Here is a 15,079-nt window from a genome sequence, read left to right as displayed (position 1 = left end):
TTTTCTTTATATAACAATAAAAATGTGTTTAAAACTGAATATAAAACAGCAGACCACCGAGGACCTGCTCTGCTTGTGGATAAGGTCTTGTTGGTGAGGGAGATATTATATCAAGATGAGTGAAAGTTATTGATGAATGAGCTATACGTGATGTCAGCTTCGTCCATCATTACAACATGGATCTGTTTTATTGGTAAAATAAAGATGTTTCTCGTTTGTTTGCCAGGATTAGATTTTTTTTAAACTGACTGCACAAGAAATGAATCAGTACCCAAATATAAGTTTAATTTCTTATAAAAGATCTGGAGCTTAAATTGTTGACCGTGGATCCAGTAGACTTAGGTTTCAATCCAGACTCTCTCCCTTGACTGTATTGTGTAATGTAATCTTGGGCAAATCTATTAATCTTCATTAATATGAATCATATCTGAAAAGTATGAAGAAGATGCAGAATAAACAGAATTGCTCCACTCCCCTGGGTACCTTATGGCATACCTGGATGTTTAGTGTGACACACAACACCACACAATTCCACACCACACAATTCAACACCACCCAGCATAATTACACTCCACATAATACCATTCAACACAACATGATTCAACTCCACATATTTACACTCTACTCAATATCACATACATAAAGCACACTACATGACATAGCAAGAATCCCCATAACCACACTCCATACCATGCCATATAATTCCAATCAATATATTTTCAGTCACTCTACGACTTATGTTATCTTATATTAACCCGATTTGTAAAGCGCACAGCTACTCAACAGGCTGTCCTTGCTCTCAGGCTAAGGGCAACAAACCAAGGAACCTAGATTGACTGCCTTCTGTTTCCTCTTGAAGGCAGCATATTACTGACCAGGCAGAGGTCTGTGGAAAGTTTGTTCCTGTTGAGTGGCCCAGAGTAAGAAAAGGATCTCCCGCCTACCCTAAGACGATTGAACCAGGCACTCTTGCAAGGCGCACAGAGGATGAACAAAGGGTACACGCTGGAATCCTCTCTCTGAGGGATTCCACGCCGGCATCGTGCAAGTCCTTATGCATTAAGACCATGGCCTTAAAAATCATCCTCTTTTTTTTATAGGAAGCCAGTGGAGGGCCCTCAGGTGAAAGGACATGTGAGACCAGGGTGGGAGTCTGAGTAGCAGTCTAGCCGCCGAATTCTGCACCACCTGGAGTCTATTGAGAATAAAATCAGGGAGACCGAGGTAGAGGGCATTACAATAATCCAGTCTCATCGTGATCACAGCCTGAACAACCTTTCTGCCTGCACACTGAGACAGGGGAGGTCAAAAAGAAAAATTTGAATGCAGAGAGTGCTGAAGAAGTATCCCACTAGAGCTTGCATCTGTGGTTGGAAAGAAAGGGTGCTGTCAATTTAAATACCTAGGTTCTTCACAGAGTTTTGGAGTGGACCAGGCTGAGGCACATCGCTCAGCCAGCAGGCTCTCAACAGATTGTGGGGGACATCGCCGAAGACCACGATCTCTGTTTTATCCGGATTGCACCTTATTTGGTGCCAGTCCAACCACCGAGACACCGTGAGAAAGTTCCCCATTCAGTTCATTACTCTTCTCACAGGCGAAGAGTAGCTGTGTGCCATCCGCCATACAATTCCACACCACACAATTCAACTCCACACATTTCCATTCCACACCTCATAATTCGACAACAAACCACATAATTCAACTCAATAACAACATTAAATAACAGACCACATACAATTCACACCAAAGAATTCCACATCATGACACAAAATTCAACAGCACACCACATAATTAAACTCCCCTACATACCATTCCACAACACAAAATACCATTTCACATAATTACACTCCGAAACACAATCCCACTCCACATAATTCCATTACACTCAATACCACATAATTCTACTAAATCCAGGCCATATAAGTACTATCCACATAATTCCACTGCACACCATACCACATAATTCCACTACACTAAACCACTCTACATCAAACAATTCAACACCAGTTCAAATCCAACCCATATAATTCCACTCCACACAACATACATCCACCCTACAATATATGGGTAAAATACATTGTCATTTACGCCAATAGCTCTAAACCTCGCAAAAACAAGAACTATTGACTTTGCTAATGCTTGTCTTCTTTGAATTCTGGGACTTTTAGTCCTGTTTCACAATGGAATAAAGAAGACTACAAGTCCCAGAATTCAAAGAAAAATCACCTGGTTCAGAGCAGCTCAATACCCATAGCTCTAGGAAACTTAACACAACTGTTAAAAAAAAAACACCACCACATCACCAAAGTCTCGCTAACCATCTTCTTTTTTTCATAATGCAGGTATGAGGCGCGTTATCTACCTCCCAAAATACAGTCTTACATTTGCAGACATCCTATGGTAGGAGGCAGTTGTTCAGTCAGTCCAAGGCTTATAGCTCACACAACTTTGCATTCGGATACCTGTAGTTTTAAATGACAATATGTAGTAGACCTCAGGCAAGTAAATTCAAAGTGACTTGAGTTACCAGGAACTGGAAAGAACAATAACTTTAGATAGCGGTGCTTTATTTTTATCCGTGGTTTGCTTACTTACTGTCAGCCTTCTAGGTAATGTAAGGCCCTTCGGCTTTGCACAATATGTATGTGAAGCGCTCTGATACCTACGGGTCTAGCTAGCGCTATACAAAACGTTAAAAATAAAATGAATAAATACATTCCACATTTCCCGTGGTGTGATGGTTTCGTAACTGTTTGATGGCGTCCGAATGAGCACAGTCTCTTTGGCAAGACACTAAAGGCGCCGGTCTATTGCCCCTCACTCCGCGCGCAAACACTCGTATCCAATCCAAAATCTTACTTTTGAGCAGTGTTGCCCCCTACCGGCGATCAGCGAAGCTTGAGTGGGGTAAACCAGTTCCAATAGTAAAACGGTGTCAAATCAGAAGCAGCTGAATACGCGAGACGCCTGCAGCCAGCAGCCATCAGTAGTTACATAATCGGGATTTAGTTATGACACAAAAAGCCGTGTGTTTACACTCGGATGAGAGTAAAAGTAGTGGAGCTAAGGTTTGTTCACCACGGGGTGCAGAGCCCTGTTTTCTCTTTCCGCCAACAGTTTACTTTCTAGGCCCCCTCCCTCCTTCAGAGAGTGCACGTGACTCCACCCTGCCTCCAGGCACTTATAACGAGGGTTGACCTCTCCTGTCGAAGCGGCAGCCTCCTCGTCCTCGTCTCGAGACAGCGGAATTCTGCCTGATCTGATGTGGCCATAAAACGTGTTTGCCAAACATGCAAAAGATTTTTTTACCAGAATTAGAGAGTTCTTCCAGCATCCCAGTCCTGCTGCGTCCGTTCCCCCGTCTTTCTCTTTCAGCCGGCGGTTGTCCTCTCTGCTTCTAGAGATGGAGGGAAAGCCCAGGAAAATGACTGGGGTAAGTGCTGCTTAAATTCACAGCGCCTACAAGCAATCGGCACCATAGTTTTGACTTTTCTTTAACTTTGCTTGGGACACCACAGTCTGGTAAGTATCGGTGCTTGAATGTTTTCTTTCCCGATGAAGAACATATTTTATTAGTGTGTTGTGTGTATGTGTTTTATTGTTTTTAGTAATCTGCTTCTCAGGTTGTTTCCAGTACAGCAAAATAAGGGATGCGTTAGTTAAAGAGGGTGCTGAATGGGAACTTCGTGTCAAGTTTGTTTTTTTGATTAATTATAGAAAAACCCCCAGAGAATATTTCACTAATTTGGCTGTTGCTTGTATTTTTTGGACTGTGACCAGCAGTAACATAAGGGAGCAGCATTAAAAGATAATCTCTAATTTAAATCATTGGCTTCAAGTAAACACAAGTTAAATACACAAGACACTAAATTTAAGGCACATCTAAAATGCCTGGATTTCTTTTTCAATGGGCAATGCACTGCAAATTACGAGAGATTGTCGGTATGCAATGGAAAATGTACTTGACAACTTTTGCGCAGGAAAAAACATTAAAGCCCCAATTTCAATTGGCGCTTGTATTTTAAAAAAAAATTATTGATTGGATGCTGGTGCGTGAAGAATATTAATGCACCTTTTTACATCAAGTGAAAAAAGCTAGTTAAGAAAATGCAGCTAGCTCTCCGAGCCCATTTCCTATATGGCCCCACTCTTTTCTTTCACCAGCACTCTCCCTCTTTGCTGAAGTAGTTAAATCCACGGCAGAAGTCCGAGGTGGACGCAGTCCTCCCACTATATTTAGAGGGGGCTCCATCCCCTTTAGCGAAAGCGTTTGCGTGTCACCTTGTGGCACGTCACAGCTTCCGCTCGCTTCTTCAGATCTATGGTGTCTCAAACTTGAAATGTGTCTTGGCCCAACCAGAGGCCGTATCTGGGGCCGCCGTCCCTCCCTCCATAGTAGACGTATTTATATGCAGAGCTCCGATTTGGTGAAAGAATTATGAGGAGAGGCAGGAGTACAAATGGTCATTCAGTTCTACGCTTCCTCGTTAATGTAATTGCAAATAATAGTTGTTGTTGAGGGCTTGTGAAATGAATCGGAAGCCCTCTGGCGAATGCTTGATAAATGTACTGTGGTGAGACACGAGTTGTCTAAGCCAAAATAGGACTGTGGCCAGAGCAATATTGTGAGCGAAGAGCAGAGAACACGGCTTTCCTCCAGGGTCATTGGGAGAATAGATTTTAAGAATGCGGTCTTTCTGGCCACCATCTGTAGCCTTCTCTCTCTCGCCACTACGACTTGTCTTTTCCTTTCACTATCTCATCAACATCTTTCTCTGTCTCCTCTTCATCCTGCTCTTTTTCTATCCTGCATTTTCTGTCTCTCCTTCTCACCTTACTTCATTACTTCTACCCTGCAGCTGGTACCTCTGGTGAAGTACTACCCTTCCTCAACAAAGGGGGTGAGCTTGGACTAACCAAGACCAGTTAATGTAAGAGTGAATCTGGGTGAATGTCTTGTTTAATAGACAGCAGATCAGAATATACATGGAGATAAACGTTTGTTATACTTACCTTCTCATCTATGCATCAAGAGGATATGGTATATGATGGTGTTTACTTCTAACCATTTGCGGCCAAGCTTCTAATGATGTTGCATCGGTTTCAAGTGCTGTTGCATCTCAGCTCATTTCAGTTGGATGCTATACTAAAGGTCTTAGTAGTGTGCCTTGTCCTTATGCATAACTTAGGCCAACACCCAGACCTTTCAGTCACATGAAAGCATTGAACCTCATCCTAGGTGTGGCTTCTCTACCTTTCACATACACTGCACCCCGTTGATGCCGCCACAGAGCCGCTGCTTGCACCACACCTGTGGGCACCGCCTCGCTTCACGCCAAAGCTTTGGCCCCGCAGTGAGCATTGCCAAGATCCAAGTCAACAGACTGTGAGGCACAAAAAGGACAGAAACGATTATGAAAAAAAAATGAATGACCAATGACCTCAACAAGATGAGTGCTCCCAGGTAATGGGCCGCTACTTCACTGCACCACTGATGGTGTGGTTGCTGACTTCCACACGAGAACAGAAGACTATCTCACAGTATCGGTCCCAACTGCAACAGGTGCCTCAGTCTGTTGACTTTGATCCACTTGCTAGCTGGACCTCTCTCCTTTTCCTCACCGTATCCGCTGGTCTTGGCAGGCAGGCTACTGGTGTACCAGGCAAAAGCATGTATTCTTGGTTCATGGGCAATGGCCCCTCACCCATATGAGAGATTGCAACACCTTGGTCCTGACTCCAGTAGCAAGAAGTCTTGGTGATCTTACATTTCCTGATGAGGCGGTGATGTTCAACAAAGTTTGGGGCACAGGCTTCCAACTTTATACTCAGATACACATGATTTCGTGTCTGACCTTTGGAGTTCATGTTGGGGGTGTTGATGCCTTTGAAATGCTTCCTCCTCTGCCCTGCCCTTTGTCAAAGGGACAGTCTTCCACAGGAGACGTGGCTCTAATTCAGAGTGACCCACAACACAGGCCAAGGGTTTAACCAGGGATCATCCCAGGCTTCTAGCCTTCACTGAAATATGCCCCCTAAAAGTTCAAAGGACTAAGCTGCCTTCTCTATCAGATTCCCTGGTAGTACGACCCTTCTCAATCCCACCATCTCCCTGACTATGATCCCAGGCCCCACTGCCCAGTATTTCTTCCTGGAATCAAACAACCCCTTGATTTGCATCGATTTGTCCTGCCCCTCTCCCTTCAGTGTGTGTGCGTATGTCCCCCATCGCCGCTCTCAGAAATGTCAGCAGTACACCTCTCTTCTCTGAGGGTTGCAGTCCTCTCCAGGCCATGGGTTTCCAAAATGAAACCCACAGGCCTACGTCTTCATGTCATGTACCATCTGCAGGTACGCACATGCAACCCAGCACACACTCAAGAATCCCGTTATGTCAAATTGATTTGTATGGCGCACTAATCACCTGACAAGGTGCCCAGGTGAATGGGCAGGTGCGTTGGTTTGTAGGCCCCATGGTGCTTATACAAAGAGCCAAGTCTTGAGCTTCTTGCGGAAATCAAAAAGTGAGGGGGTGACTCTGTGTTGCGGGAGATCATTCCATGTCTTGAGTGCAATGTAGGGGATTGAGTGACCTCCAGTTTTGCTTTAGCAGATACAAGGCATGTGTGCAAGTGAGGGAGAGAGTAGGTGTCTGGTGGGTTGGTGAGTATGCAGCTGTTCAGATATTATGGTCCTGCATTGTCTAGGGCTTCGTATGTGTGCGTGAGAAGGTTGAACTGACTGCGTTCGTGAATGGGGAGCCAGTGAAGCTTCCTTAGGTGTGTGGTTGTGATGTGGGAGGTCGAGTATGAATATTGCAGCAGTGTTGTGGATGGTCTGGAGTCTGTGTAGGAGTTGTTTGGAGATTCTGCCATAGAGAATGCTGCCGTAGTGCAGCCTGCTGGTGGTGAGGTGCTTTGAGTGATGGTCCATCTGGTGTTCCGAGGCAATCATTTGAAGATTTTTCTCAGCAAACGTAGGATGCGTAAGCAGGAGGTGCTCATTGCACTAACTTGAGCTGGTCTTCTAGGATGATCCATTGATTTCTTGCACGGTCTATGGGTGTTGGTCCTAGCGCCGACGGCCACCAGGTGAGACCCAAAGGGAGGTCTTGTTGCCAAAGATCAGTACTTCCCTTTTGTCGGAGTTGAGCTACATGCAGTTGGTTCACATCCAGTCTGCTACCATGGTCAAGAAGTTGGTGAAGTTGGTTCTAGCAGTGAATGTGTTGTCCATCAGGGAGAGTATGAGTTGGGTGTCATTGACGTAAGAGAGGATGGTGATGTCTTGTAATTGAATGATATTGGCGAGCAGTGTCATGTATACTCTGAAAAGGGTGAAGCTGAGGGAAAATCCCTGTGGGACGCTACATATTAATTTCTTGGTCTCTGATGTAAAGGGTGACTGCTTAACCCTTTGAGTTATACCTTTTGAGGAAGAAACAGATCCATTTTAGAGCAGATCTTTGTATGCCAATCTAGTGGATTTTTCTGATGAGGGTCTTATGAGAGACAGTGTCGAAGCCTGCAGAGAAGTTGAGCAGGATGAGGGTTGCTGTTTTGCCTTGGTACAGGAAGATTAGAATGTCATTGTGGCCGCAATGAGTGTTTCAGTGCTGTGGTGTGTTAGAACCGGCCGTCTCTAGTTGGCAGAGGTATACACTTCTGACAAATAGGGACACTCCTTTTCTAGTCAGGGCAAGGGGATCACACCCTTCGATAACCCCTGCTCACCCCCTTGGTAGCTTGGCAGAGCAGAACAGGCTTATCTCAGAGGCTGTGTGTTAAGCAATTATGACCACATACAGTAATACAGTGAATACACTACAAATGGACACGACACAGTAGTATTATAAAAATAAGTATTTTTATATAAGGCTTAGCACAAGACCAAAATAACGGCAAAACTGTACACGATCGGAATAAATACGTTCTGGAAGGAAAAAGGATAGTTCAAAGGTAGTTTCTTCTTTAGCACAAAAGTCTTTAGTATCAAGCAATTCTTCTTCTTGGAAACACAGTTCTTAGCAACAGAGTAACTCACACGGGAGCTACACAACGCTGGGGCAAAGGTAATCCACAGGTTCGGCGTCGACCGCGAGGAGCGCTGCGTCGGGCCTGGAGTCACACGGACCCCCAACAACACAGTACCTTAGGAAAATGAAGCACACGATGATCAGCGGCGTCGGGCAATCTGGCGTCGCGTCTCTGGTGTCGATCAGGCCTCAGCAGGCGTTGTCGATGATGCAGTTGCACAGAGGGAGCAGCGCTCACGGCGACGAAGGGCACACGGTTGATGCGATCAGCAGCGGTGCAGACACGAGGTCCTCTGGAGTTAGAGCCGTACTCCTACTCACTGGCGTTGCTGCTGGCGTCGGTTGGGCCCAGCGTCCGGTCGTCGTGATGCTGTTCTTTTCAGAGGTGCTGGACTCAAACTTCCAGCGGATAGCACTTTGTAGCAGGTGAAGTCCTTTAGCCCTGTGACTTCGGCAGGAGACTGGCACTCTTCCAGTCCTTGGAGATTTTCTTAGGAAGCGTGAGAGTACACACACAGTTCCTCTCTCCTGGTTCCTTGGCAAAAATAAAGAAGCACTGCAGGATTCCCCCCAACAACAGCACACTGGCAGAAGGGGTAAGCAGTCCTTTAGATCAGCAGGCTTCTTGTCCTTGGTTACAGGGTTCCTTGTCAGAAGTGATCTGATTTCCTAGTTCAGGGGTCCTCCTCTTATACCCCTTTTCGTCTTTGATCCCTTTGTCTATGCCGGGGGTTTCCCAACATCCTGGGTCTGTGGTGGGTGGAGCTAGGCAGTAGCACCTGGCCTATTCATTGAGCCGGGCCGGGTCCTCAGACGCCCCGCAGGAGGTGGAGCCAGCATTGACACTGGCAGGAGCAGAGCTATCGCCCTCCTGGCAGGAGGTGGGGCCAGGATCGTCCATGGCAGGTACAGAGCCATCCGTCGCTCGGCAGGAGGTGGAGCCAGCATTGTATCCGGCAAGGCAGGCTATCAACAACTACTCTCCCCCTACTCTCAACGTAATGTCCCACTCATCCCACACTGACTCATCCAGACCTCTTGGAGCCACCCAGCTCCTGTCACACACACGCAAGACCAGCAGAGACCAGATATGGTTAGACAAGAAAATAGACACTTTCTAAAAGTGCTATTTTCGAACCCAGAGTCCAAAAACCATCCACACCAACGGATGCGTAATTAAACCCCGAGTTCAGGGATACCAAACTCGACATTGCACCATGCTCCCCGAGCCAGCTAGGATTATAGCGTTAATAATCCCGGCGGCCCATTCTATCCAACGGAGAGAGGGCTACCTCGCAATAGTGAAGCCCTAAGATGGCGGCACTTCACTATCAGGACATGCCAACTTGGTCAGGCTTGTCCTACCTTACACTTACAATGCACCCTGCCCACGGGCCTACCATAGGGGTGACTAACATGAAGCTAAGGGAAGGTTGGAGGGGCTGGCAGGTAGGTATACCTGCGCAGCCGACGTGACAGTGCAGGACTGCACGTGGGTCTCGCAATGACCGACCCGTAGACATTCTTTTACAAGGCCGCTCCTGTGGGTGGCACAACACGTGCTGCAAGCCCACGAGCGGCATTTGTATTTACAAGCCCTGGCACTCCTGGTGCACTAGACTAGGGACTGACAGTAAACCAAATAAGCCAAACATGGATACAATAAATACATCATTTTAACATAGGGAGCACTTGCGCTATGGCACTGATCAGCAGTGACACGGCGCCCAAAGCATATACCAGCAAAACATCGTAACACAGTCGAGGCAAACAGAAAAAAATGGAGGAGAGACTCAAGCCAATGATGTCAGGTCTAACATGGTGCTTTCTGAATCCTGATTGAATGTTGTCTAGAAGATGATGAAGTGCGAGGTGGGTTGTGAATTGCTTGTTGCTGACCTTCTCAATCATGTTGGCTGGATCAGGAAGCTGGGAGATAGGTCAGAAGTTGATTCGGGTCAGCTTTGGGCTTCTTGAAGAGAGCATTAATTTGTGCAAGTTTCCTTTCATCCTGGAAAGTGATGGACTTGATGGAGATGATGATGGGGGTGAGAGTGGTGCTGATTGGTGATATTTCCAGGTTGTAGATGTGGTGTGGGCATGGGTCCGTTGAGTGGATGGTCTGCATGATTGCAGCTTGGTCGTTCTCATGAGGGTTGTCGATTCAGTCAGGTGGCCTTTATGGTTTGTGATCGGTAGGTTATCAATTTCTTTTGGGTTGGGGTGCAAATTTGCTGTAGATATTTGTGACAGCCCATCCAACTTCTTTCACAGCAAAATTGCTGGGAGACAGCGATGTTGGTGACAGTGGCTTAGGGTGATGTGAAATCTTTAACAATCGAAGATCTCGTAACTGTTGGAGCTTTCTTCGATGCAGTTCACTAGTGCTTTTTTTGGTGTCTTATTTGCTGGTGATGACGTCTAAGTGCAGACTTGTAGGTAGTTCTATCAGTGGTGTTGAGGCTGGTTCTCATTTCCTTTCAGCTGTTTAGTGTTTGAGTTCTTCTGCTACCAGCTGGCCTGCTCGAAGGATGTACTATACTTGTTCGGTGCAAGGGAATCCTGGGGGTTGTTGATGTACTTGTCGAGGTTGTCTGTGGGGCTAGGTTGATCCTTGCTGAGGGCGCAGAGCCAGTCTGCTTCTGCAATTTTACTGCAGCTTGGCAAGCTGAACCTGGTAGGGGCTTGAGGTGTGTTTATTTCGAACTGGATGATGGAGTGGTCAGTCCACATGAGTGGTCAGCCCATATGAGTGGTGTAGCATAGTTGTCTTTGATGCTGTCGCTTGTGTTGAAGATCAGGTCCAGTTTGTCTGGGGGGGTGTGTTGGGTCTAGGACGAGTTTGGTGAGTCCGATGTTGTTAAAGCTTTCGAGAAGTGCTGTAGATGAGGGCTTGTTTCGGTCTTCCTGATAAAAGCTGAGATCACCAATGAGAATCTAAGCTCTGCAGTCCATGGTGAGAGGAGTGATGAGGTTGGTAAAGGTGGCTCATAGTCTGGGTGGTCAATAGGCGAGGGTTCCGTTCAGAGTAAAATGTTCTGAGATTTGCAGCTTGAAGTGCAGGTGTACAGTGAATTGGGTGAGGTTCTCTGTGGTTGTTGTGCATTGAATAGGTTCCTTGTCGATTTATATTGAGTCCTCCTGGCTTATGAAGGTGGTCCTGTCTAGCAAACTTGTAGCCCACAGGGATTGCCATGGTGATGTTGAGGGCCGATAAGGGGTTGGGACAGGTCTCTCTGATAAACAGGATGTCAGGTGTGCCACTAATCAGCAGGTCCCATATTTTGGTTGTGTGTTTCCTGAGTGATTATGTGTTGAGGAGCATGCATGTGAGTGGGTGTTGACGTGCAGCTTTGCTGCGGTGTAGGGTGTGGTGTAGGTGCTTGTGTGACATTTGTGTTTGGAAGGTGTGTTGAGGGTGTTTAGTATTTGTTTGGAGGGTGTGTGTGCTAGAGAAATGGCAGCGGGTGCAGGTAAAAGCTCCTGCTGTGGAGTGAGACATTGCAGCAGTTGGGGAACGGGGTCGGGTGACTTAAGGTCTGCACTGGGCGGTGATTGGACCAGGATTGCTGGTGCTGGTTGCAGACATGTGCAAATGCCATTAAGTAGGTCCTGGGAGGGGAGAAGTGTATGGTCCTTTGGTGTCATTTCCTGTGCTGATGGAAAATGAAGTCTTTTGCTTGGCTTTTTTTTTTTTTTTTTTAAAGACCGTTTTGAAGGGAATCCAGTAACCTTGGATTGAGTTGAGCAATAGATATTGTTTTATCTTCTTACACTTTTAGGTAATTATAGTGGTACATTCCTGTGTTGTAATCTACTTACACATTATGTAATTATAGTGGTACATTCCACCACCCCCCTGTAACCTTACCTGTTGGTGTGTTTCACTGGAGCCTGCTTTGGAATGTTGAGTTCCCCCAGGCAGTCTGGAGAGTGGGTGACAGAATAAAGACTACTACTACTTACTTCCGCTTCAAGAGTCTTTATTACAACACTGGCGATGGCGAAACCGGTGTAGGGGGCCTTTCTGTCACCCCCCACCTTTGTGTCCTCTCTCCATCTGCTTCCAGTTGAAAGAGTTTGGGTACTTCGCAGGATAAGATCCTCCCCTGTTGAAGTGGGGTGTATGCTGAGCAATCTTCGGTGCCTAGTACCTTGTGACGATCGTGCTAACATCTGCGGAGGTGAAGATATTGGGAAGCGCTGTTCCCACCTCAGCTGACCTGGAGCTGTGGGGAGCATGAGTACAGCTGGGGGTCAGCGAGGGTGGCAGGCTCCACAGTCCCTGTGGTGTTGTCAGTGGGGGAGAGATCTTCTTGGTCATCTCGGTTTCAAAGTACCTAGCGCTATCCTTGTCAACCATCCATCGCGGAGTCTGGGGAGTCATGCAGGTTGTCTTCGCACTGTTCCTGTGAGGTCATTGATGTGCCCTGTGTGAGCCCGCATCATAAACTGCAGCACTTCTTGTCATTCATGATCTGTTAGGGCCCGCATGTGCTGAAGTGTTGTTGCTCGGTGGGCCAACAGATCCTTCATTTTCCTCGGCCGTGTCCGGTTGAACATCCTGTGCTGTGCCTCAGACGTCAATTGATGCCAATTTCTAACTGTGTTCCTGACAGGGAGCAGCGTGTCTGCTCCGGGAATCTTGTCACGCTGAGCGCTGCTCATCAGTTCCTTCAGTGCGCCGCTCGTCAGTTCCTTCCGAGCGCCGCTCGTCAATTTCCCTTCAATGCGCACCTCATCAGTCCCGACACCCCAGCCGCATTAGGACCGGTCCTGTTCGTCAGTTTCCTCCATTCAGTGTCAATTTTCTTCAGAGCACTCATCGTCAAGTCCCGGCACCCAACCGAAGTAGGACTGGCCCTGTTCTTCAGTTTCCCACAGCGTGTCAGTTCCGGAATTTAGAATTTTTGAGGGCGCGTTTCATCACTCGCAGGGCGCTCCACGTTAGTTTCTAGTCGCCTCATCTGCCATAGCCCTCCCCTTTTGGCTCCAGTCTCCCTGCCTTAAAAACTGCCATCTAGCATCGATCTCCTCAGGCAAGGCACGATTGGAGTGTTCATTGACTGTTGTCTAGATAATTCAAAGAGATCGCACTGCATTAAATTTGGCCTATAAAGTGTTGTGTTGACGAACTTCATTCCCCCTGACTTTCTCCCTCTTCCATGCATAGTGTGTGTGCATCTACACGGTGACACACACACCTTTTTCACAGTATTGTGCTGGCAGTTAGTTAATGCATGAACTGAGTTGGCACTTTTCCCCCCCATCCTCTATGGACAAGTGGAATTCCTGAAATTCAGCTTGATAGATTCGGAGTTACCAGTGATTGCATGTTCCACCAAGTGCACAGTTTCATACTTTTGGTGAAAGTATATAAAATGTTTTGTGCGTAATGAGCTCCGCTACAGTTAAGTATTCCCCCTAGTTATTTGTGCAGGAAGTATATCGTAATTGGGGTGTTAATGCACTCAATTAAACCCTTAGTTCCATTTTCGTAGTATGAGATACTGTGGAAGTGTGGCTAAGTATATGCATGGTGGGTTGTGGTGACAAATAGGTACTTCAGGTCCTTTCTGCAGTACATGTGTAGTTCTATCATCCATTGATTGTAAGTACCTTGTACAGGGTTCAGCACTGTTGTGCCTCCGTACATTTTCAGGGTCAGTTGGAACCCCATAGGGACCAGTTCTACCTTACCGTGCTTTGAGGACACAACCTACAGAATATTACCTTTGCTAGTACCTTAACCAGGGTGTCTCTATACTCACAATCTCCTGCCCTATTGTAATTTGTAGTAAAGCACTGGTAGTACTGTCCCATGGCGGCATCATCTATGAACCCACCCCCCTCTTTTTTTTAAACGAAATTGGGGATCCAGATATCCACTGGAAAGACTGGATCAACTTGTTTGATTCCTACCTCATAGCCATAGGGGGGAGAGAAATTTTCGGCTGTACGCAAACAACATGTGTTACTCCATAACCTGGGAGTTCAGGGAAGAAAAATTTATGACACCCTCCCTAATCCAGAATTGGAGGATGATGAGTTGGATTTAGATGTGTTTAGGATTACCATGTTGAAACTAGAAACCCACTTTGGGGACAAAGTTAATGTGGTCCTAGAGCGGCATAAGTTTTTTTCGTGTACAGGGTAAGCATGAGTCTGTCACCAATTACGTAGCTGCACTCCGGGGTCTCACTCAGTTATGTGAATTTGGAGATCTGAATGACTTTTATTAGGGATCAGCTGGTGAGGTCTACACACAACCCTCGAATAAAAGAGAAATTATTGGCTAAAAATCCATCGCTGAGAGAAGCAATCTCCATGGCCCAATCCATTGAACACACTGCGAAATGTGTATCCTAGAAATGAATCAACCTAAAGAGCCGGTCAGTGGGGTGAACACAATTAAAAGTAATGAGTTTGAGGATTATAGAGAGGGGGAAATTCTCAAGATTAGGTCCAAGGATATTAAAAGTGAGAAACCGATCAGTGTTACGGAGGGGTTGAAATGTTTCAGATGCGGGAGCAGCAATCACCTCGCCAACAGTATTCATTGCACCGCACGTAATTCCACTTGCATTAAGTGCAATAAAAATGGCCACTTTGCTAGAGTGTGCAAAGAAGGGGAGATGAATCATTTAAAGGTGGTACACAATGATGACTAATTGAATCCCAAGTTTGTGTTCTAGGGATGGCAGGTGATCTTTTGGTTCTAGCTTTATGGCCAGGAGTATAGGCTTTGCCGTTCTCCTTATACCTTTAGACCCCTTTCCTTGTAGGACGGTGCACATGCACCGAGGCACTGTGGCATGACACATATAACAGTCGTTATCCTGGTATATGCAAGTATAATCCTTTTGCTTTCTTTTCCACAGGTATGACCAATGTATTGTTGTATTACAAGCAGTATCCATATGCTTTCCTTTCCTTAGGTCTATGTATTGAGCCATTACGTTGTGCAGTCTGTGAATGCGCATCTTTTTAAAATCAACGTTACAGCTTGCTTATCCTCAATTTGTATCTCCGTAGGCTGTT

General features: G+C 46.3%; 1 protein-coding gene across 1 annotated transcript in view; it reads left to right on the top strand.

The window, feature by feature from the left end:
* Positions 1-3,214: 3,214 nt before the first annotated feature.
* LOC147711949 (solute carrier family 2, facilitated glucose transporter member 9-like) overlaps positions 3,215-15,079 on the top strand; it is a 292,102-nt gene continuing 280,237 nt past the window's right edge. Inside the window, exon 1 of the mRNA XM_086922666.1 lies at positions 3,215-3,436. Coding sequence (XP_086778792.1) covers positions 3,407-3,436 — 30 coding nt within the window. The 5' untranslated portion in view covers positions 3,215-3,406. The remainder of the gene's footprint in view (positions 3,437-15,079) is intronic.

This window comes from Lissotriton vulgaris, chromosome 5 (assembly GCF_964263255.1).
Source record: "Lissotriton vulgaris chromosome 5, aLisVul1.2, whole genome shotgun sequence".
Lineage (NCBI taxonomy): Eukaryota > Metazoa > Chordata > Amphibia > Caudata > Salamandridae > Lissotriton > Lissotriton vulgaris.
Note: the sequence above shows the minus strand (reverse complement) of the source record. Positions and strands in the feature narration are given on the sequence as shown.